The 23,955-nt window shown below is 37.4% G+C and overlaps 1 protein-coding gene across 2 annotated transcripts in view; it reads right to left on the bottom strand.

Moving 5' to 3' along the window:
• The window catches only part of IQCH (IQ motif containing H), a 223,007-nt gene that overhangs the window by 148,261 nt on the left and 50,791 nt on the right, over window positions 1–23,955 (bottom strand). The window contains exon 6 of one of the 2 annotated variants that reach the window (XM_012740739.3): window positions 12,964–13,377. The exons of the other annotated variant lie outside the window; for it this stretch is intronic. Coding sequence (XP_012596193.2) covers window positions 13,114–13,377 — 264 coding nt within the window. The 3' untranslated portion in view covers window positions 12,964–13,113. Of the gene's footprint in view, window positions 1–12,963; window positions 13,378–23,955 lie in introns of those variants that run through there. 2 annotated transcript variants of the gene reach the window in all.

Below are 23,955 nucleotides of genomic sequence, written 5' to 3'. Positions count from 1 at the left end.
GACCCCACTCCGCTCTCTGCCTAAGTACCTGTCAGAAACAAATTTCAAGGACTCAGATAACCTGGCCTCACAGAGAAAAGGGAAAATCAAGAACACCTACAACAGCTTTGTTGCCGCTTCTGTTATCAGTCTGCTGAAGCCATTTTTTACTCTTTTGAATCACCAGCCTGCTTGGCCTTGTTGCCTGGCACTTCTTTCCTTCCTCTGAGTGCCATGGCCATTACCTCCTTCTCTCTCTCTCTCTCTCTCTCTCTCTCTCTCTCTCTATATATATATATATATATATATATATATATATATATATATATGTAAATTATATTTACCACATAGATTTCAGTTCTCCTCTTGTGTCATTTTCTGTCAGCCTAAAGAACTTTGTTTAAGCATTTCTTGTAGCTCATGCCTGCTGGTGACTTTTAGGGAGGGGAGCCCATTGAGTGGGTTGGAGAAAGAATTCTCACATTGTCACATAGAGTTTAGAATAGAAAGAAGTACAAAGTTTGTTTTCCCAAGAAAGAAACATATATATATATATATATATATATATATATATATATATATAGAGAGAGAGAGAGAGAGAGAGAGAGAGAGAGAGATTGAGAAACATATAAAAGTCACCAAGTCCAAGTGTGAGCAGAAATAAAATTCCATGCAGTGAGATTGTTTGATTCAATAGCCAGGAGAAAACAGTGTTGACATTCTCCTTCTAAAAGAAGCCAAGTCACACTGTTGCCAAAGCCTAGGACAGGAAGGGCCTCAGGGAAAAGAGATAAGACCCTACCCCCACCCCATATCCCCAATGCCCCCCCCCAAAAAAAAGGGATGGAGGGAGGGAAGGAGGAAGGAAGAAAGAAAGGAAGGAAAGAAATAAAGAGAGGAGGGAGGAATCAAGATGGCAGACGAGAAACACCACCAAACAGAGTGTGTCTGCAGAAAAGACAGATTCTAGCAGAAATTAGAAGAAAGAAGCAAGAAGATGAGCCTACATCGGACGAGGGTCAGAAGGAGGAGTACCTGAGACCACGAGAGACTTCACAGGAGGAGGTCGCAGAGGAGAACTGGAAGCTGAGACCCCCAAGCAGCCCGGAAACCAGCAGGAAGGACACCACCTACCGGCTCAGAAATTAAACAAGGCATGTGAATACCCAAAACGAAAACCTAAAGGAAAGAAACAACAACTGATCGACATGGGAAGAATTCAGCAAAGGAACTCCAGAAATATGAAGAACCAAATGGAAAACACACCCCCAATGAGGAGCACCAGCCCCCTAGAAACAGACACCAACCAAAATCAGGCAACCAAAATGACAGAAGAGGAATTTTGAATGTGGATCAACACAAAATTCAATGACCTGGAAGAACAACTCAATAACCAACACAAAGAAACCACAAAAAGCCTCCAGGATCTGGAAAAAAAGTTCACTAAAGAAATAGACACAATGAAGAAAACTTTAACCGAACTCCTGGAAATGAAGAATCAATTCAGGGAGCTACAAAATACAGGGGAAAGTCTCAAGAACAGGGTAGATCAAACAGAAGAAAGATCTCAGAGATTGAAGATAACACCCTCCAATTAAATGAATCAGTCACAGAGATAGAGCAGAGAAACAAGAGAAAAGAGCAAAGCCTACAAGAGATGTGGGATTATGTGAAGAAACCTAATGTGAGGGTCATAGGCTTACCAGAAGGGGAAGAAGACAACACTCACGGGTTGGACAAGCTATTTGAAGACATAATAGAGGAAAATTTCCCAGGCCTTGCTCAAAATCTCGATATACAAGTCCAAGAAGCTCAGAGGACCCCTGGGAGATTCAATGCAAACAGGAAGACATCACAACATGCAGTCATCAGACTGACCAAAATATCAACTAAAGAGGCCCTTCTAAGAGCTGTAAGACAAAAGAAGCAATTAACATACAAGGGAAAGCCAATTCAAATAACACTCGACTTCTCTAATGAGACTTTACAAGCAATGAGACTGGGGCCCCATTCTCACTCTTCTGAAACAAAACAATGCCCAGCCCAGAATCTTATTCCCTGCAAAACTAAGCTTCGTATATGAAGGAGAAATAAAGACATTCTCAGATAAGCAAAGTCTCAGAGAATTCACCAAGACAAGACCAGCCCTACAAGAAGTACTCAAAGCAGTGTTACGCATGGAACACCATAATAAAAACGCACGAATATAAAAACAACCAAAACCCAAAGATTCAAGGCCAGATATTACAATGGCTCAAGACGAAAATCAAAGCAACAATATCCAACCCAACAGAATGAACAGTAATCTACCTTACCTATCAGTTCTCTCAATAAATGTGAATGGCTTAAACTCTCCACTCAAGAGACATAGGCTGGCTGAATGGATAAGAAAATACAGGCCAACTATATGCTGTCTTCAGGAAACACATCTAACCTGCAAGGATGCATACAGACTAAAAGTAAAAGGGTGGAGATCAGTATTCCAGGCAAATGGAAGCCAAAAGAAGGCTGGCGTGGCAGTTCTAATTTCAGACGATTTAGTTTTTAAAGCAACAAAAGTAGTGAAAGACAAAGAGGGTCATTATATAATGGTGAAGGGCACAGTTCTACAAGAAGAGATAACAATTTTAAATATATATGCACCCAACTTAGGGGCACCCAGATTCATAAAGCAAACCTTACTGGATCTAAGCAAATGGATTAATAGCAACTCCATAATCACCGGAGATTTCAACACCCCACTGATGGCACGAGACAGATCCTCCAAACAGAAAATTAATAAAGAAATAATGGACTTAAACAAAACCCTGGAACAATTGGGTCTGACTGACATCTACAGGACATTCTACCCAAAATCCACTGAATATACGTTCTTCTCATCAGCTCACAGGACATTCTCTAAGATTGACCATATCTAGGACACAAAGTAAACCTCAAGAAATTTTAAAAAATAGAAATCATACCGTGTACCTTCTCATATCACAGTGGAATAAAAGTAGAAATCAACTATAACAGAAACTCATATTTCTACACAAAAACGTGGAAATTAAACAACCTCCTACTAAATGATTACTTCACAAATGAAGAACTCAAGATGGAAATAAAAAAATTCTATGAAGAAAATGACAATGGAGAGACAAGTTATCAAATCCTCTGGGACACAGCTAAAGCAGTTCTGAGAGGAAAGTTTATCTCCATAAATGCCTATAACCAAAAGACAAAAAGATCATAAATAGACAATCTAATGAAACAACGCAAAGAGCTGGAAAAAGAAGAACAGAACAACCCCAAACCCAGCAGAAGAAGTGAAATCAACAAGATCAAATCAGAACTAAACAAAATTGAAAACAGGGAAGCTATTCAGGAGATTAATAAAACAAAAAGTTGGTTCTTGAAAAAATAAATAAAATAGACACACCATTGGCTAAGGTAACGAAAAGCAGAAAAGAGAAATCTCTAATTAAAGTTCCATCAGGAACAAAAAAGGAGATATCACAACTGATCCCAAAGAGATACAAGATATAATTTATGAATACTACAAAAATCTTTATGCACACAAACTGGAAAATGTGGAGGAAATGGACAAATTTCTAGAATAACACAGCCTCCCTAGGCTCAACCAGGAAGAAATAGATGCCCTGACCAGACCAATCTCAACAGCTGAAATAGAAAAAGCAATTAAAAATCTCCCTAAAAAGAAAAGTCCAGGTCCAGATGGTTTCACACTCGAATTTTACCACACTTACAAAGAAGAACTAGTACCTATCTTGCAGAAACTATTACACAACATCGAGAAGAACGGAAACCTCCCCGACACCTTTTATGAAGCGAATATTACTCTGATACCAAAACCAGGAAAGGATGCAACAAAAAAAGAAAACTACAGACCAATATCCCTAATGAATATAGATGCAAAAATTTTCTACAAAATCTTAGCTAACTGAATCCAGAAGCTTATCAAAAAAATAATCCACCACGACCAAGTGGGCTTCATCCCAGGGATGCAGGGATGGTTCAACATACGTAAATCTATAAATGCAATTCACCACATAAACAGAAGCAAAAACAAAGACCACATGATTCTTTCAATAGATGCAGAAAAAGCTTTTGACAAAATTCAACACCCTTTCATGATACGAACACTTAAGAAAATAGGCATAGAAGGGACATACCTAAAAATGATATAAGCCATATATGACAGACCCATAGCCAACATCATACTGAATGGGGAAAAATTGAAATCATTCTCACTTAGAACTGGAACCAGACAAGGCTGCCCACTATCTCCACTTCTGTTCAACATAGTGCTGAAAGTCCTGGCTACAGCAATCAGACAGGAAAATGGAATTAAAGGTATGCAAATAGGGGCAGAAGAGATCAAACTTTCACTGTTTGCTGATGATATGATATTATATCTAGAAAACCCCAAAGATTCAACCAAGAAACTCCTGGAACTGATCAATGAACTTAGTAAAATCTCAGGATACAAAATCAATACACAGAAATCAGAGGCATTCATATATGCCAACAACAATCAAATTGAGAACCAAATCAAAGACTCAATTCCCTTCACAATAGCAACAAAGAAATTAAAGTACCTAGGAATATACTTAACCAAGGAGGTAAAAGTCCTCTACAGGGAGAACTATGAAACACTGAGGAAGGAAATAGCAGAGGATGTAAACAGAAGAAATCCATACCATGCTCGTGGATCGGCAGACTCAACATCATCAAAATGTCTACACTACCCAAACTGATCTACAGATTCAATGCAATACCTATTAAAATCCCATCAGCATTCTTCACAGATATAGAAAAAATAATTTTACGCTTCGTATGGAACCAAAGAAGACCCCGAATATCAAAAGCAATCCTAGGCAACAAAAACAAAATGGGAGGCATTAATATGCCAGATATCAAACTATACTACAAAGCTGTCGTAATTAAATCAATCTGGTATTGTCACAAAAATAGGAATATTGACCAGTGGAACAGATGTGAGAATCCTGATATAAAACCATCCTCATATAGCCATCTAATCTTTGACAAAGCAGACAAAAACATACGCTGGGGAAAAGAATCCCTTTTCAATAAATGGTGAGGGAAAACTGGATAGCCACCTGTAGAAGGCTAAAACAGGACCCACACCTTTCACCTCTCACAAAAATCAACTCACGCTGGATAACAGACTTAAACCTAAGGTATGAAACTATTAGAATTCTAGAGAAAAAGTTGGAAACACTCTCCTAGACATCGGCCTAGGCAAAGAGTTTATGAAGAAGTCCCCAAAGGCAATCACAGCAGCAACAAAAATAAATAAATGGGACATGATCAAACTACAAAGCTTCTGCACAGCCAAAGAAATAGTCATGAAAGTAAACAGACAATCTACAGAATGGGAGAAAATTTTTGCATCCTATGCATCCGATAAGGGACTGATAACTAGAATATACTTAGAACTCACGAAAATCAGGAAGAAAAAATCAAATAACCCTATTAAAAAGTGGACAAACGACTTGAACAGAAACTTTTCTAAAGAAGACAGAAGAATGGCCAACAAACATATGAAAAAATGCTCAACATCTCTAATCATCAGGGAAATGCAAATCAAAACCACAATGAGATATCACTTAACTCCAGTGAGAATGGCCTTTATCAAAAAGTCTCCAAACAATAAATGCTGGCGTGGCTGCGGAGAGAGAGGAACAGTTCTACACTGCTGGTGGGACTGCAGACTAGTTCAACCTCTGTGGAAAGCAATATGGAGATACCTTTAAGCGATACAAGTGAATCTACCATTTGATCCAGCAATCCCATTGCTGGGCATCTACCCAAAAGATCCAGTGACACTCTACAAAAAAGACACCTGCACTCGAGTGTTTATAGCAGCACAATTCATAATTGCAAGGCTGTGGAAACAGCCCAAGTGCCCATCAATCCAAGAATGGATTAATAAAATGTGGTATATGTATACCATGGAGTACTATTCAGCTCTAAGAAACAACGGTAATATAGCACATCTTATATTTTCCTGGTTAGAGCTGGAACCCATACTACTAAGTGAAGTATCCCAAGAATGGAAAAATAAGCACCACATATACTCACCAGCAAACTGGTATTAACTGAGCACCTCCTAAGTGGACACATAGGTACTACAGTAAGAGGGTACTGGGCAGGTGGGAAGGGGGAGGGGGTCGTTTATATACATATATAATGAGTGAGATGTGCACCATCTGGGGGATGGTCATGCTGGAAACTCAGACTTGTTGGGGGAAGGGGGAAAGGGCATTTATTGAAACCTTAAAATCTGTACCCCCATAATATGCTGAAATAAAAAAAAATTTAAAAAAATAAATTAAAAAAACTTCAAAAAAAAAAAAAGAAAGAGAGAGAAAAGGCACACAGAGGGTCATAGTTTTCAGATCTTGGAGGGGGCTTAGGATGATAAAAGAGTAGTCAGCAGCAGAAGTGGCAATGGGATTGTGGACAGAGACTCAAAGAATGTGGTGAATAGAAGTGAACATGGAGGAGACTCCAGAGAAATACTATTTTGAACACACTGTAGCTATCTGAGGTGCAAGCATCTGCATGTCTCACAAACCCTGTACAGCACAGCACATAGAGTTTATTATGATGCCCTAAGCTCTAGGGAAATATTTTTTTTGTGTGTGTGTGTTTCCAATGCTTGTTGAAATTCTTTTTTTTTTTTTTATTTTGGCATATTATGGGGGTACAGATTTTAAGATTTCAATAAATGCCCATTTCCCCCCCTCTCCCCAAAAGTCTGAGTCTCCATCATGACCATCCCCCAGATGGTGCACATCTCACTCATTATGTATGTATATACTCGCCCCCCTCCCCCCTCCCACCTGCCCAATACCCTATTACTGTAGTACCTATGTGTCCACTTAGGTGCTACTCAGTTAATACCAGTTTTCTGGAGAATATATCTGGTGCTTGTTTTTCCATTCTTGGGATACTTCACTTAGTAGTATGGGTTCCAGCTCTAACCAGGAAAATATAAGATGTGCTATATTACCGTTGTTTCTTAGAGCTGAATAGTACTCCATGGTATACATATACCACATTTTATTAATCCATTCTTGGATTGATGGGCACTTGGGCTGTTTCCACAGCCTTGCAATTATGAATTGTGCTGCTATAAACATTCGAGTGCAGGTGTCTTTTTTGTAGAGTGTCACTGGATCATTTGGGTAGATGCCCAGCAATGGGATTGCTGGATCAAATGGTAGATTCACTTGTATCGCTTTAAGGTATCTCCATATTGCTTTCCACAGAGGTTGAACTAGTTTGCAGTCCCACCAGCAGTGTAGGAGTGTTCGTCTCTCTCCCCCACGCCAGCATTTATTGTTTGGAGATTTTTTGATAAAGGCCATTCTCACTGGGGTTAAGTGATATCTCATTGTGGTTTTGATTTGCATTTCCCTGATGATTAGAGATGTTAACTTCTAGTAAAATGTGACTACAGAAGGAAAGTATGTAATACAGTCTAGAACTTTTTCCATTAAAATAGTTAAAATAAGCAAAATTTCCCAAAGTGCGTTCCTCAGAATATAGTTCTGTGAGCTGTTCTGAGGAAGTTTGGGAAACGTTGCTAACTGCATTCTCTCTTCTTAAAGATTCCTAATGCACATCAGCATGTTAATGACTTCAGGGGGCCTAATGGTATAAAAAAGAGTCTGATTCCCTTTAACCTCATTTCTCCCAATTTCATGGGGCCTCAAAACTCTCCTTTCATGGAATACCTATTAACATTCCAAAGAACCAGCATTTGGGGGGATATATTTTGGAAAAAAACTTATCTAAGGATTAATACATAGCTAACAACTATATTGCTATAATTTGTTAATAGTATACCATTCCGTAAAGTTAATAGACAAGTAATAATTTTATTTTACATAAAAATTTTCTTCAAAGGTGTTTGAAACACATAGACCCAGAAATTTCTGATGAATTTACACTGGCAAAAATGTAATCATTTCTTATTGCTTTTTTTTTTTTTTTTGGTGTTATGTTTAATAGCACTTATTTGTGGCATTCCCATAGAAATTTTAACCTGGAAAATTAATCACTAGAGAATGATAAGGACTGTCTCTACATCTCTATTACAACTCACACAAGAAAAAAAAATGTGTTACAGTTGAGACCACATGAGAGGAAATGAGTTTAAATGATGATCTTTCAGCTAAGATCTAAGAAACAACTTTGTGAATGAGTTTATCATTTATTATAATTATTTTTGCTATGGCTATTTATTCCCTTATTAGAATATTTCCCTATTAGAATATTCCCTCCATAGAACTGTGTGCCAATCTCTAGGCATTTTGTTTAAACACTGGCTGGGGTCATAAGTGAAATGAAGTTTGGTCCTCATTTACCTCACAGCAGCAGTTGGGTTGGCACACAGCTGCGGAACTGCTGGGGCTCTTTTTATTTAATTTGGCATCCCTTCCTGAGTGGTATTGAGACTTTTACTTCAATAACTCCCCTGGGCTTTGCCATAATTTCTATGCTGTATCAGTGAAGCCAGTGGAAGAGATGCCTAAGCAAACCTGAAAGGAGGCTAGGGACACTTACAGTTCAGGTATTTTTGTCGAAGTCATCAAAGGAATTAACCCCAAATTCAAATTAAGTTTGTTTTAAAAATACAACATTAAGTCATTTAGTAATGAAACCAGTTTTTAAGGAATACTAATTAGATCATATTAATATTTTGTGTGTGTAAGGGTTTGTCCTTTTTGCACAATTTCTCTTAGAATAATTTTCCTAAATTCTGGATCAGATTGGCAAAGGAAATCGTATCTCCAAATTCTGAAGAGCCACCTATTAATTATATGACTTGGTCATATATCTTAACCTCTATGATTCTGAATTTCTTATTTGTAAAATGGGAGTAATAATATTTCTAACATGGTCTGAGTATTAAAAGTGACAACAAATAAAAGTGACCAGGGCAGCTTATATGTTTTGTTGCATACATAAATGGCACATAACAAATGTTGTGTTAAATACACAAATGGAAAATTTAAAACATTAACACCTCCTGTGAATCTTATTTCCACAATCAGAATAGAAAATAGTTCACTTGGTCTGCTTTTCTGTGTTGCCTGTCACTTGTTGGTGGTCGTAAATGGGAAAGGAAACAGACTTTAATCAGAATCAGAATTATGGATGGTAAGAACTAGAAGAGATCTTAAAGATGATTTGGTCTAATACCTAAATTTATAAATGAACAAAGTAAGGCCCAAGGAATATAAGTGATTTGCCCACCAAAAAAATCACATAGGAATTATGACAGATCTAGGATTGGAGACCAATATAAACATGAAATTTTCTTGTGATGAGGATTGTCAATACTGTATGAGGTTATGGTGCTTAAAAAATCTTCCTTTAACAAACTTGAAAAATAGTTCTCTCTTTATGGTTTTCTTATGTTTTTCTTTCCTAACATTTCACTTTAATTTAATCCATCTGGAGTTTTCTTTGGTATAGAATACAAGTTTAGGATTTAACTTAATGTTGTTTCCAAATCATTAGCCAAGTGACTTGGCACCATTCATCTAACAAGTCCTTCCTCTCCCATTGACTTATAGTGTCACCTTTATTACATTTCTAAGTTATTTTATATAATAAGGTCAATATGTATGTGCTCCCTTTTTATTCCATTGTTATGTTAATTTTCTACCCATAGAATAAATACTATTATAATTATTGTAATTTTATCTTATGTTTTAATAAGTGGTATGAAAAGTTCACTTTCATTAATCATCTTTAGGAAAAAAATGAGGCCTTTTACCCACTTATTCTTCAAGTTGAAAAGAGTTAATATTCCACACAAACCAAATAAAACCCATAAGAATTTTTATTGGAATTACATTAGATATAAAGATTAATGTGGTAAGAACTGGCATACTTACTATAAATATTTTTCCTTTTCAGGAATATGATATATCTTTCCATTTATTCAATTGTTCTTTGATGTCACTCATTAAAGTTTTGGGGTTTTCTTTACGTAGGTCTCATACTTTTTATGTTAAGACTATTACTAGGTAATTTGGTCCCCAACAGAGGAGGAGAGACAGAAAGGGGAAAAAAGAAAAAGGGAGAGAAAGAAAAAGGAAAGAAAAAGTAAAGGAAGGAAGGAGGGAGGGAAGGAAGGAAGGGAGGGAGAGAGATCGTATTATGCTATGCTATGCTAGGATGACGTAGGCAAAGAAAAATTAATTCTACCTGAAGATATCCGGAAATACATTTTTATGGCCAAAAAGAGAATTATCTACAAAAGTAGTCAAATTAGGTACATGATATTTCATTACTTAAATTAGCTTAACACAGCCTAACTCAATTACACAGGTCTTTAACAAGTTGTTATTCAGAGTCATTAACCACATACATACAAATCAACGGCAAATTTATATTGGCTCCTGTACAGGCTGGAGTTAGAGATAGGGTCTCTGTCCTCAAAGGGGTTTACAATCTAGTTGGGGAAAGTTTCTGTCTTAAAAGTACCAGCTCCTCTTTTAGTTCTAGTTTTTGAGTTAATATAGCTTCTTACTAAGTACTTTGATCTTTTACTTCTATCCTAGACCAGGGCAGAGAAATTTCTCCATCAAATTCCTTGACCACTAAGAAGCAATTTTTACTGGGCCCCAGAACTGCCCCTCAGATGCAGGTCAAAATCACCACCCTCAAAGCTACCTAGGAGGTAGTATAAAATAAGGATTAAGAATGCCAGCTTGGAAGTCAGACTGCCTGAGTCTGAATTATGACCCTTTGACTTCAAGCTGTGTGACTTTAAGCAAGATTTAACTGCTTTTTGCCTCAGTTTCCCCATATGTGGTAATAGTGCTTACTTCTTAGGGTTAACATGAATATTACATGAGATAATCCATGTAAAGTGTATTTGACACCATGCCCAACTCAGCAAATCCCCCAGAAATGTTGGCGATTGCTTAACACATATGCAGTATTTCCTGAGCAGATAGTACATTTCACCTTAACAAGCAACCTACAGCAGAAGCACAGTTAGGTGTCCTGCAAGTGTTAAAGATTAGAAAATGGAGGTTGCTGAAGGATTTATCTTCCCTTCTATTAAAGTCTAGGTTCTACACTGGAAACTATGGGTAAATGGAAGACTAAATCCAAGATGGTAGAAAGATGGTGACAAGTACTTCTCCTGGGATTTCAGCATTTAGATGAAATGATAATTCCACAAGTAAGAGGGTTACAGTATTGAAAATCCTTTGCTGAAAAAGTCAATCCCTCCCATTATGGTTATGTTAAACTAACCCAGTATTAAGTATAGAGTACACTTTCGATGAATGGAGAAGACAATGCTGAGATAATATTTTCTTGGTGGTCTCTTGGGTCATTGTTTTCACTTTACAACTCCTCCCAATAATCTCCCATGAAGGTCAGCCTCATCTTAAATTAGAAATGGGCATTTTGGAACTCAGAAAAGAGTTTTCTTGGGAACAATTTAAACAAATTGCTTAGGTTCACAAACAAACTCATGTGAAATATTAGTACATCTGAACCTAATCATCGGATATAGCTAGGCCTCTCACCAGCTACACAGGGAGAAAGGAAAATTCTTTTGTTCTAAGTGACTTCTAGTGGTTTAGGGATTGGGGAACATAGGGAGATAGGGCAAGCAGGGTTTCTTACCAATAAATCTCCCAAGAATATTTCCCACATGGACTAGTTCCCTCTGGCCCTTTTTCTTATCTTTCTCCTGCTAATACATTCTGTTTGTTTCAGCCAAAGTTTCTCTCATTCTCTCCATAGTATAATTACTTAGGAAGGAAGACAAGTGACAAGGACTTGTGCAACTCCCCACCCCAACTCTTGAGTTTTAAAACTAGAAAAATAGATACATGCTCAACATGGTCAGCTCCAACTAGAAGCTGATTTAAAAGGTTCCAAAAAGGAATGTAATCTAATTAGTGCTATCAAAGACACAAAACATCAGCTAAAAGTGAGTGGTCTTTTATAGTAGGAAATTAGTGAAAAGGAAAGCAGTGGTTAAGAAAACAAGTTCTAATGTCAAATAGGATTTGAGTCGGGGTTCTATCACTTACTAATTGAGTGACTGGAGCAAGTAACTTAATTTTTCTAAGCTGAAGTTTCTTTACCAGTAAGATGGTGGATATTGTCTCTCATTCTTTGGAATTAATGTGATATAAGGAACTCAGCATAGTAATATAATATAATTCACAATATAATTCACAGTTAACCCCAAGTAGATAGTAGCTATTTATTATAAAAAAGGTGAATCGGAGAGTCAGAATTTCTCAGTATCCATGAAACATTCACTTTATAGGATGTATTCACATCCCTTTGGCAGGTGTAGCTTCACAGATGGATGCATCAGATTATAAATGTATGATGCTGCTCAACTTGAAGATTATCCAACTAATTACCCTTAGTCAGTTTCCCTGTTCACTAAGCAGCCTTCTAACTGGGCTTTCTGCATAGCTTTCTAATAAGGAGAAAATATGCTTGTCAGATCAAGCTGTCTTGAACATGCAGGTCTGTTTGCCTATTATAGCTCTCCTTAGAATACATAAAGTGGCATTCTAGTTTGTATATCAGTCTCCTGTGAATTCAGTTGCACCCAAGAGATTGATCAACTCTGGCAAAATCAAATCTCTAATCCTATAAAGTAGAGGGTTATACCTTGAGCTGCACTAAAGTAATCGCATTCTAGAGGGCTGTAAGCTGCCAGCCAGCTCCCTACAAGACACCAGTAGTATCATATCTAAAAATCATACTTTCTCCTGTTTCTAAAGCAGGGGATGCAAATTATTGAACTGGTATAGCCTGGTATAGAGGCAGGTATAGCCTGAAGAATACTTTCTTTTAACTATACAGGGTTTTTAAAAAATTATCTGAGCAAACATTTAAAAATCAGGAGATTTCACAAAAAGATACCCTGTGAATTTCCAGCTTCTTTTGAAAACCCCAGCACAAAGGGGTAGAGCTGAGATGGCTGCCTATTGCAGGGAGGGTCTAGCTCCAGTTCAGCACTCCAATAATGTGGAGCTCACCTTACACCCAGTCATTTCAGTCATTTATTACCTGCCCTGCCCCAGCACACATATGTTGTGACTCCTATCTTAAATAAGAACACTTTGGGCGGCCGCTTGCTGCCTCCCCGTCGCTCCGCATCTCCGCGGTCCAGCGATGCGCGTGGCCAGTTGGAGGGCACTGCTGGGGCTGGAGCCCTGCAGTAGAGCCGCCGGGGGCCTTGTGCTGGAATGCCCCTGGGCCCACGTGCAGCAGCCTGCTTCTGGGCCCTGTGTGCTGACGTCTGTCTGCTGTCCAGGTCCAGCTCGGTGCTCCGCAGCCTCCTGTCATCCGGATGCTCGCATGATCCTGATTGGGTAATTTTTGAATACCACTGTTGCTGATTGGATGTTAAAGCTTGTTGCTGATTGGATGTTATAGCTTTAACATCCAAGCGTTAATTGGATGCTTTTTGAGCCCTACCAAGGGTATAAAAGCAGGAGGAGAACAAGGAAGGGGGGTCAGAAGATCAGAAGACACGAAGAGAGCTGTAACACTTGCTCCGTTGAGCCTGCTGGAAGAATAGAGACTATTCTCCGGCTCTTCGTGTGCCGCACCCTTCTTTCCCCGGTCAAGAGCTGTAACACTAGCTGTACACATTGCCACAACCTTTGGAAATTTTCTAAGGGTTTTTACTTCTTGTACAAGGGAAAAAGTTGAGAAGTAAACACTTTCCCTTTTTTTTTTCCATTTAGTGAAAAGAGATGATAAAATTGGAAACATGCCCATATTTCAGAAAACACTCAGACTAAGATAGGCTCCTGGGCATTTCTGTGCACCGGCAGATGGGGATGACTAGGGAGTTGATGAGAAGGTGAGATTGGGAGAGGAAGCTCATCCCGTCCAGTGCTGAGGTTGGGAACTGGCAATAGGGGAGGCGGGCAGAACGTGTTTGTGAGGAATCAACCACTCTTATTTTCTATCCTTCTCTCTTGCCATCACTACTCTTGCCCCAACAAGTCCTGCTTTTGGCTAATGTTGGAGGGAGAGGTGAGAAGTGGGGATTAAGGATGGGACTACAGGTAGAATCCTAAGTAGCAGTGGGTATTCAGCATTAGGACAGGAAATAAGAGAGGAAATCCCAGCCACCCAGCCAGATTGGCCAGTTCTGAGTGGCCATTCATCTGAAAGGGACAGAGAGTTGTATGTCAATAAATGGTCAGGGAGAGGTGCTGCCTGTAGAACTCTAATTAGACAGTTAGTGTCTGACAAGTTCAGGAGATAATGCTAGTCAAGAAAGAACCATTACTTTATAGCCAAAGGGAGAGGAAATAAAGTTTACTAACCAATGAGGACATCAAGGGACAGAGACTGTTCCGAAGAATTCTAAAGCTACCCTTCAGTTAGAGCAGCTGGAGAAGTGATCTAATTTCAGAAGCTGTCTGCCTTAAGACTCTCCTTTTATGATCCAGACTGAGATCACATAATTAAGATTTCAATGGCCCATTCCAAGCCATCTATCAATTGGTTTCCACATCCAACCCCATCTTTTGGATTTTTCTCTTTCTAAAAATTCAGGATGATTAGGCAAAGCTCTAAGCCAGGGGTCCTCAAACTTCTTAAACAGGGGACCAGTGCACTGTCCCTCAAACCATTGGAGAGTGTGCACTGTGGGCCCGGGACGAGTCAGCTGCTAAGCAGGACAGGCAGTGGTGGCAGAAACACCCAGAGGGCCAGATAAATGTGCGAGGTGGCCCGAATGTGGCCCCCAGGCCGTAGTTTGAGGATGCCTGCTCTAAGCCATCCTCCAATACTCTAACAATTCTCAACAACTTTCTTGTATTCTTCTAGTGCTAAAAATGGACACCCCTCTCCATTAGCCATGCCTATCAGTTTCTCTAATGCTCATCTTAAGTCTTGCCTCCATTCCTCAGTTATGCTGATTACCCTGAGAGACTGGTAGTTCAACAGGGAACCAAACAGGCATTAATCTGGGAGTCACAAAATCAAGTCTGTGGCCCTGACGATGACTCTGAACAATCCAATTTAGCCTCTCAGTATACAGATGAGGAGTCTCAGTCTTTAGAGACTAAGTGACATAGCTGTGACAACTTGGTTTATAGCAGTGATAGAGAGCAAAATTGAAACTTAAGTCCTTTGACTCTTTCCACAAATGTGTGCCTGGCTGCTTTCAGACCTCTTAGTTGCCTACTGTTAACAGATTTATTCAGGCTATTGTTGAAAATAGAGATGGAAATCAAAAGATTATATAAATCTGGTATTTTGGGGTCATATTGCCCCAACTTATAGCCTGAGAGGAATTGCCTCTAAATAAATATCTTCTGAGTGTACTTTATACATTCTGTAATGTAATTCAGAAGGTATGCTTTTAAAAGAATGTATAGGGTGAATCACTCTATGGATACTTCCTTTTTTTCTACCAAAGAGGTTTTAAAAGGCTAGGAATGTATACTTGAATTCAAGTACAGTTTAAGGTATAATGGGTTAGAATATTGGAGAACACAGCAATAGAATTTAATCATCTCAAGTACCTCTTAGTAGATAATTAACCGGGGCCATGATAAAAACAATTCCATTAGGCCCATTTCTCTTGTGGCTAATGCTATCATGCTACTTGCTATAGTATTTTTCCTTTGCTTCCTCTTAAACACAACACTTATTATACTATTGCAAGCATTACCACTTTTGTAGCTATTCCATTTTCTTCCTTACAATAGAAAAGCAACAGTAGTGAGACAAAAGCATGAAGTTTTATATTTTTACTTATGAAGAAGATGTGATTCTTATCAAAATATGGGGTGGATGTCTAGATATATCTACTTTTTGGTAGGTTTTCTATATCATCAACTAAGAGAAGTAGATATTTAATCCCTAAAGCATACAGAGTTTTCAGGATACGTCTCTGTTCTGACACATACTCTGCCCCACACTGGATTTTGTGTGAAAGAAAAGATCTGTCATAGGCTGGCGCAGTGGCTCATGCCTGTAATCCTGGCACTCTGGGAGGCTGAGGCGGAAGGATTGTTTTAGCTCAGGAGTTCGAGACCAGCCTGAGTAAGAGTGAGATCCCATCTCTACCAAAATAAATAAATAAATAAATAAATTAGCCGGGCATGGTGGCACATGCCTGTAGTCCCAGCTACTCTGGAGGCTGAGGCAGGAGGATCGCTTGAGCCCAGGAGTTTGAGGTTGCTGTGAGCTAGGCTGATGCCACAGCACTCTAGCCCAGGCAACAAAGTGAGACTCTGTCTCAAAAAAAAGAAAGGAAAGGAAAGGGAAAGGAAAGAGAAAGGAAAGGGAAAGGAAAGGAAAAGGAAAGGGAAAGGAAAGGGAAAGGAAAAGGAAAGGGAAAGGAAAAGGAAAGGGAAAGGAAAGGGAAAGGAAAAGGAAAGGAAAGGAAAGGAAAGGGAAAGGAAAGGGAAAGGAAAGGGAAAGGAAAGGGAAAGGAAAGGGAAAGGAAAGGGAAAGGAAAGGGAAAGGAAAGGGAAAGGAAAGGGAAAGGAAAGGGAAAGGAAAGGGAAAGGAAAGGGAAAGGGAAAGGAAAGGAAAGGAAAGGAAAGGAAAGGAAAGGAAAGGAAAGGAAAGGAAAGGAAAGATCTGTCATAGACAGCTCCAATTTCTGGGGCACATGGACTCCTTTGGCAGTCTGGTGAAGCCTATGGACCCCTTCTTAGAATAATATTTTTATAAATGCATAAAATAAAATACATGGGAACATATTACATTAAAATACAGTTCTATCCATGGACCCCTGTGCCTTGAACCTATCATAGATGTGATTCAGGCCCCTCTGTCTACGTAGTTTTTGGCTCTTCAAAGTGGAATTATGAGGTTAGAAACACTATTTCTTAGTATAGAGTCAAACAAATACTCAAGTCCAAAGCCCAAGACACAAAGTGAAAAGGCACACAGTGAAAAGTGAATCATATAAGGGAGCCGGCCTGGTCCTTTTAGGAAGTGGCTGCTGACCTGGAATGATTTCAGAACAGTGCAAAGGCTCTCTTCCTACATCCCCCAAATCCTTCTTTTCCCTGTCTACTCATGCTTGAAATCCCTTAATAGAGCCTAACTCCTTTGTTTTAATTAAATAGAGGATTTGCTCTTGTTAAAAAGTAAATACTCATGGGAGAGCTAATACTCTATGCCAAAAATTTTCAAATTTATTTCCAGCAGTAGAACCTGTTTTTCAAATGAAAATATAAATAAATGCAAGTTTTATAAGAATTTAGTATAATTTTATGTGTTGATTTTTATATATAAATAATATAAACATATAGTATCATATTTATATGTATATATTTATTATATAAATATATTATAGTATATATTTATATTATATATTTACTATATAAATATTTATGTCCTATATTTATTATATAAGTATATTTATATATTTCTAGTTAGACTTATGTAACTATAAATCAACACTAGAAACAATGAGGCTGTTTTGATGAAGGCAAATTATGAAATCAAGAGTTACAAATAATAACTGTGGTCTTATATCTATCACAGCATACAATTTATTTATGTATTTTATTTTGCCTGCACAAGATGGAGAAAATCTGGACATGAACACATAAATAATTTCAAATGGCTAACAATTTGTTATGGTACTTATAATCTTAGGATTTTCTTCAATTAAAATGATCCAGGAGCTTTAAAAAATAATATGAATTTTTGTCTCAAAATAAAATCACTAACAATATCTAACAACTGCTCATATTCCTTAATAATTAAGGATTAGTTGGTAAGTAGTCAATGAGGGGAGATTTGACAAATAGATTTCATAATTAATTTGAATCCTGACTCCCCTTACTCACTGCATGACCTTAGGCAAGTAGCTTAATCTTTGTCTCAGTTTCCTCATCTGTAAAATGTTGTAAAAATGGTACCTATTTTATAGGTGTAGGGGTTCAATAAGATAGTGTACATAAAGCACAGTGGCAACTTAATAAATGCAATTATTATTGAAGGGCCAGGGGACTAAAAATACTTTTCAATACATTTTAAGATGTCGCATCACTTCATACTTAAATTTCTTTTCAGGTATCTCAGCATCTTTCTCTTTCATATATTCACTCAGAGTTTCAAAACCATCTGATTTCCTTTTGCACTTTGAGTCCAAATTTTGAGATAATGCTTTATTGTTGACTTTTATCTACAGTTGCAAACAAAGTAACATTGCAACCTGTACTGTCAAACAAAGATTCTACAGCTTATTTCAAATCATGTCAGAACTACCCCAAACTTAAATCAAGCAATGAAAAAATCTGTAATGCTATATTATCATAATGTAACATATATTATTGTAACTGTACAGTTAATTATGCTGTCCAAAAGTATGCACCAGAGGACTTGCCTGGCTTTTAATTGATGGTAGTACACAGGTGTTCTAATACTAATACCAGTTAATGTTTATAGAATGATTAATAGAAACCAGGAACTATTTAAGACCTTTCCATGTATTAGCTCATTTGATCTTTGCTTATTTATTTGTATTATTATCGAAGTATGTACAAGCAGATTTGAATTTCAAAACATGACTAGTACAAAGCTACACCCTATCTAATAGAAACCACCTTTATAGAAAATTCAACTGTCCACACACACACACACACTCGGAGTAAACCTAACAGCACAAATTAACCCACTAATGATCTAACACATTAAAATTTAGCATCTTTAATTATATTTTACTTAAAATAACTTAATATTTACTATAAAAATTAAATGCAAATTAAATGCTTACAACCCTTCTGAAACTCACTGGAGTTCTCTGCCACAATCTGACAACCTGACCATTAAATCCAATCACTCATTTACACTAGAGTGTGATAGGAATCAAATCAGATGTTTCCTGAAAGCACAGGTGTAAATAAGGGAGAAGGAAGTACAAGATTGTAAATATAAATTAATTTTTCAGAAAGGCAAGAATCTTATTAGGCATCTACTATGTGCCAGCAATATTAATATATTATCTGCAATTCCCTTAACACCCTTGTCTAATAAGCACCATTATCCTGACTTTACAGAAAAGAAAACTAAGGACCTGAAGTGTTAATTTGCCTACTTAGGGCTCAACAACTGGAAAATAGCAGATAGGACCCAAACTCTGATCTACTTGGCTCCAAATCCTTCCCACCACACCAGATTGCCTCCCCATCTAGCTTCCCCCATTTATAAACCAGAAAAATGAGGATGGGCAAGGTAGAGTAACTTGTTCCTTGAAATAGCTAGTTAGTTAGTGGCAAGGCTATAACAAGAATGAAGTAGTGGTAAATCATATGAGATGGCCCAGTGGGAGGATGCCCTGTGCAACCAGGCCCGCCAGGGGCCAGCAAAATCATTACTTCACTTCAAGACTCGACATCAGGCTATATAGGTTGAAAGCAGAGACTGGACGGAGGAGGGGAAAAATTAGTCCTCTCCTTAGTACCTATTATGTATAAAACACTGCTTGGTGCAGTGGAGGATTTGAAAAACAGACACACAGAACAGACAACAAGGTCCCTATCCTCATATCTTTGGAAAGAAGGCATAATCATATAAAATATTAAATAGTATCCCTGGAGAGGCCCTCAGCAATATTCTGGCTCCCTCCCCAGACCCCGACAATAATATATTTTAAATAACAGTATAAAACAATGGCACAATACAATATGTGAGAATAGCCAATAGTAATAACTAATATTTTTCAGAGCATTTCTTTGTACCAGGACCTTTGCTCAGTGCTTTGAATTATCTCATTTAAATACAATCCTATGAGATAGATACTCTTATTATGGACATTTTACATGAGTAAATGGAGGTCTCCTATCTAGCAAGGATTCACACAAGGCAGTCTAACCTGAAATCACTATGCTAAGCTCCAGAGTGCTTTTCAATGTAGGGTTGATTTGGAAATGCATGGAGGATCTTTTAGCACAGAAAGTCAAGAAACAGAGCATCCTAGAGAAGTTAGAGAACACACTACAGCTAGATTTTTTATGAATGCTATCTGATGAGAGTATAGCAGCCTCTCATTGCCTCTCCCGACTCCCAGAGCAACGGGCTCTTGTGAGAGAGCCATGCACCAACCAACGTCACATCACTTTCCTCAGCTTTCCCATTACTCCAAACCAATGCAGAATTGAAATTCTGAATAGCAACAACATGCAAAGGCACCATACCACTACCCCCGCTGCCACCACCACTGACCTATTGGTGGGAATACATTTTATAAGCTGTGGATCAGAAAGAACGTGAAAAGTCATCGCTTTTTTTGAAAACTCTTTCTAAGCAACCTGAACAGAAAGCTCTCTTTAAATGACAGAAGTGAGGATGTTGTGCATGCCATTGCAGTCCTTGGGTAATGACTGTGTGTCATAAATAGGATATGGCATTTCAGAATGTCTTTAAAGCTATTTCCTTTTGTTCAACTAATTTAATTTACCAAATGCTCCTGGGAAAAAGGAGGGGGACCAAGATGCTGACTCCACATTTCCTGAAAAATCAACGTTTTCTTTTTAAACTGCTCTCAAAGAAATTACATCTGATTGTTGTCTGCTGGCTCCCTCAAACTCTACCTCTGTCAAAATTCTGCCCCGGCAGGTGTGAGAAAGAATAGATGCAGAACTTGAGTGAATACCCACATCTGTTTTTGGAAAAAGGGAACAGAAGCAGCACAGAAGGAAGTAAAAGAGATAATTGCTGGCTTGAACTACAATACATTTTACTTGTGGGCAGAGGGCCAGCTTACAGCAGGCGGAATATGCAGGCCCATCTTATTGGAATTCAGGGGTGGGCCTCCATTCTTGTCCGGAGACAGCTGTAAACCAGCAGCCCATAGCATCACAATCAGGCACTGAGTTTTGTCAAGGAATGCTGATATGTACAGAAGCAGCTTTGTCTGCTTCAACTGCACCCCTGCCTAGTGAAATGACAGTCAATCTCTGATTCCAGATGACAAGAACTGGATAAAAACTTAAAACAAATGGCGACCTTTCAAAAGATTAATTTGTTTACCAACAAAATATTCCCTCTTTGTCATCTGAGATGGGGGTGACCTTCACTTTCCCATATCTAGGCTGAAAGGATGCTGACTATAGTCATCTGTTAAGTTAACTCCATCTCAGCAATTATTCCCTTTTTTATTTTTAGTGACAAGAAGGGTTTATTAATTCACTCTGCTTCTTGTTATGGTTTATAAATGCAACAAGCTCATTCTGAATTACTGCAGTGTAACATCAATTTGTTTAAATCTAATTCTGCTACCGATGCCAAATTATGTTGTGACTGTAATTGTGGCCATATGCATGGGCTTAAAACACAATCATGTTTTGAAATCATCCTTTTTTCTCCACCACCCCCTTACTCCCACCCCTTACTTCTGGTGCTTCTTCTAATCATTTGACATTAACACAATTGCCTCACTTTCCATTACTTTATCATTTCAGAAATGTATATGCTTTCAGTGAGAGAAAGATTACTATGTACACCACAAGTGAAACAGTAAAGAATGAAACTATGATTTGTGAAGTGTGGTTGCTACCCAACTAAGTTAGTGGAAAACACTGCATAACATATGACTCATAAAATCTAGAAATCATAATAGTATTAAATTCAACCTCATGAATAAATAAAAGGTTCTAAGTTTACATTGCATTATATATTTATTTATTTGGAAAGTGGGACCAAAGAACTGGTATAATTCTACAGCAACTCATATCTTGCTAAAAAGAAAAATGCTTTTATGATTCTTTTCTAGGTCATAACAGTTATAATCAGAGTTATTTGTGCAGCAATTCAAAGCAATGCTTTGTTTGGCTATTTTGTTATGCATTCATAATCGTTCTTTTAAAGTTCATGCTAACAGATACATGTTTCAAGCCTTTTAAGACACCCTTTTTATTTAAAAAAAGATAAATCAGAGTCAAATTTTCTGTAGATCTTTTAATGTGTTGCATTATAAAGTCTAACTGGAACTAGATTTCAGTGAGTAAATGTGAACAGTACCAGGGATTTCTTCTTGCCTCTGACTAGCTATAAGGACATACTCAAAAACATGTTAGAGGGTTGTTTGTTACTATTTGGCAGATTTAAGATACTGAAAAAAACCATCAGTGAGTTTCACTTTTAATATTTTTCCTTTTTTGCAAATTGATTTCACATATCAGAGTCACAGGATATAAAATTCTAAGGTCAGTTTTGTGATATGAGGGTGTGTGGTGAGGATTATATGTATTTTCAATGCACTAAAATCCTTTCATCAGCCACTTATTATCAGAAAGGATACACTTCCTAAGATGGAGAAAATATGAGCTTCTAGGGAACTAATAATGTAAATTGGCTACATATTCAAATTTGCTCTGTCAAAAATGCCTAAGATTATTTACAGGCTTTTGACAAGCTGATCAAGTTTCATAAGAAGTAAGAAAACACATGGCCCTCAGCAGCCAAATAATAATCTTCTTTGAGTGTTTAGAGTAGTTCTGAAACAATTAGCCTTGATACTGCTTTTCTGATTAATCATACATCACAATGCTAGATATACTGCTTCAGTTTGGGTAAGTGCTTAGAAAACGTACTTGTAAGTGGTAAGTCACAATTGTATTTATCCCCAAATGTTCTACACGATTGTTTAAAATGAAATACCTGAATACTTCTCTCACAGGACTTTCTGTACAATGCTTCTGTTTTATAAATCCCAAATGAAAATACTGTTTTTCAGTTAATACCATCATATATCTATATCAACATAAAATGATAGAGTCAATTGACTATTTTGATCAAAAGGCTAATAGTCAGTTTGAGCAAAATATGTATGATGTATATCCAATTTTAAATTGCTCTGGAGTCAAGTTTTATGAAAGAACAAAAAGGATCTTTAATACAGTAAATGAGTATATATTATCTATAATCATAAAAGGCAAAGTACTTTCCCAAATCCTTTTTGCTCATGGATACAATATCCAAGGCACTCATTCTATTTGGAAATTAGAAAAATATAATAAATGACTAAAATTATGCCCCAAATTCTGGCTGTAATTTTGAATTCCCTATTTAAATCTGAATCTTCACTCATATTCACAAAGCAAGGCATAATTCTCTCTAAATCTGGAGGTATACCTTTTAAAACTTCAATGCTCAACAGAGAAAGTTTGCATGAAATGCAGCAGTTGCCTTGGGCTATAAAGCCTCAGCACTCTGCCAGCTAAGCCAATATTAATTCTAGATTGAAGAGGAAAACCAACAACAACAAAAGAGAAATCTGCTTCTGTCTGTACAGCCAGAGAAATAATATTTTTATTTCAAGTGCTTTGGGCTCATGGGAAACAGATAAAAACCATTTCACATTATTCACAGTGACATTTTAAATAAAGTTTCAGCAGAAATAAAAATATCTAACTTTCTGGTTATTTCTTAGGCTATTAAAGTATTTCTATGATAAAGTGCTCTTAAAACAAACTTGTTAGTATAACATAAAGCACACATAAGGATATATGTGCGTGAAAATATATTTCAGGGTTACATGAATAAAGTAGGCAGTTCAAAGTGTCTATATAGGAAATTTGAAAGATTAATCTATGAGACTATTATGCTAGTTAGAAATGGCTTTGCAATTTGATCCTAAAATTAATCTTAGTTTTAGTTTTGATTTCACAAAAGTATACATTTAAGAGCTTTCGAGAGAAGCCAAAGGTTAAAAAGGGATTAAATGATATATAAATATCATCTCAGTAATTGTTTTCAGTATTACAAATGATCTCAAATTAAATAATTTCCCAGTTAAAATGAAGAACTACCCTTAACTCTCTTAAGAAAACCCCACAACACAGAAAGGGTACAATCCTTGCTTTGGGACACTGTAGCAGCAAGTCAATGGCAAAGACAGGCACAGGCTCTGAGATCCCTTAATGCAAATCTACATTTCATTATTTTTCCCTC

The sequence above is a fragment of the Microcebus murinus genome, chromosome 6, assembly GCF_040939455.1.
Source record: "Microcebus murinus isolate Inina chromosome 6, M.murinus_Inina_mat1.0, whole genome shotgun sequence".
Taxonomy (NCBI): Eukaryota; Metazoa; Chordata; class Mammalia; order Primates; family Cheirogaleidae; genus Microcebus; species Microcebus murinus.
Note: the sequence above shows the minus strand (reverse complement) of the source record. Positions and strands in the feature narration are given on the sequence as shown.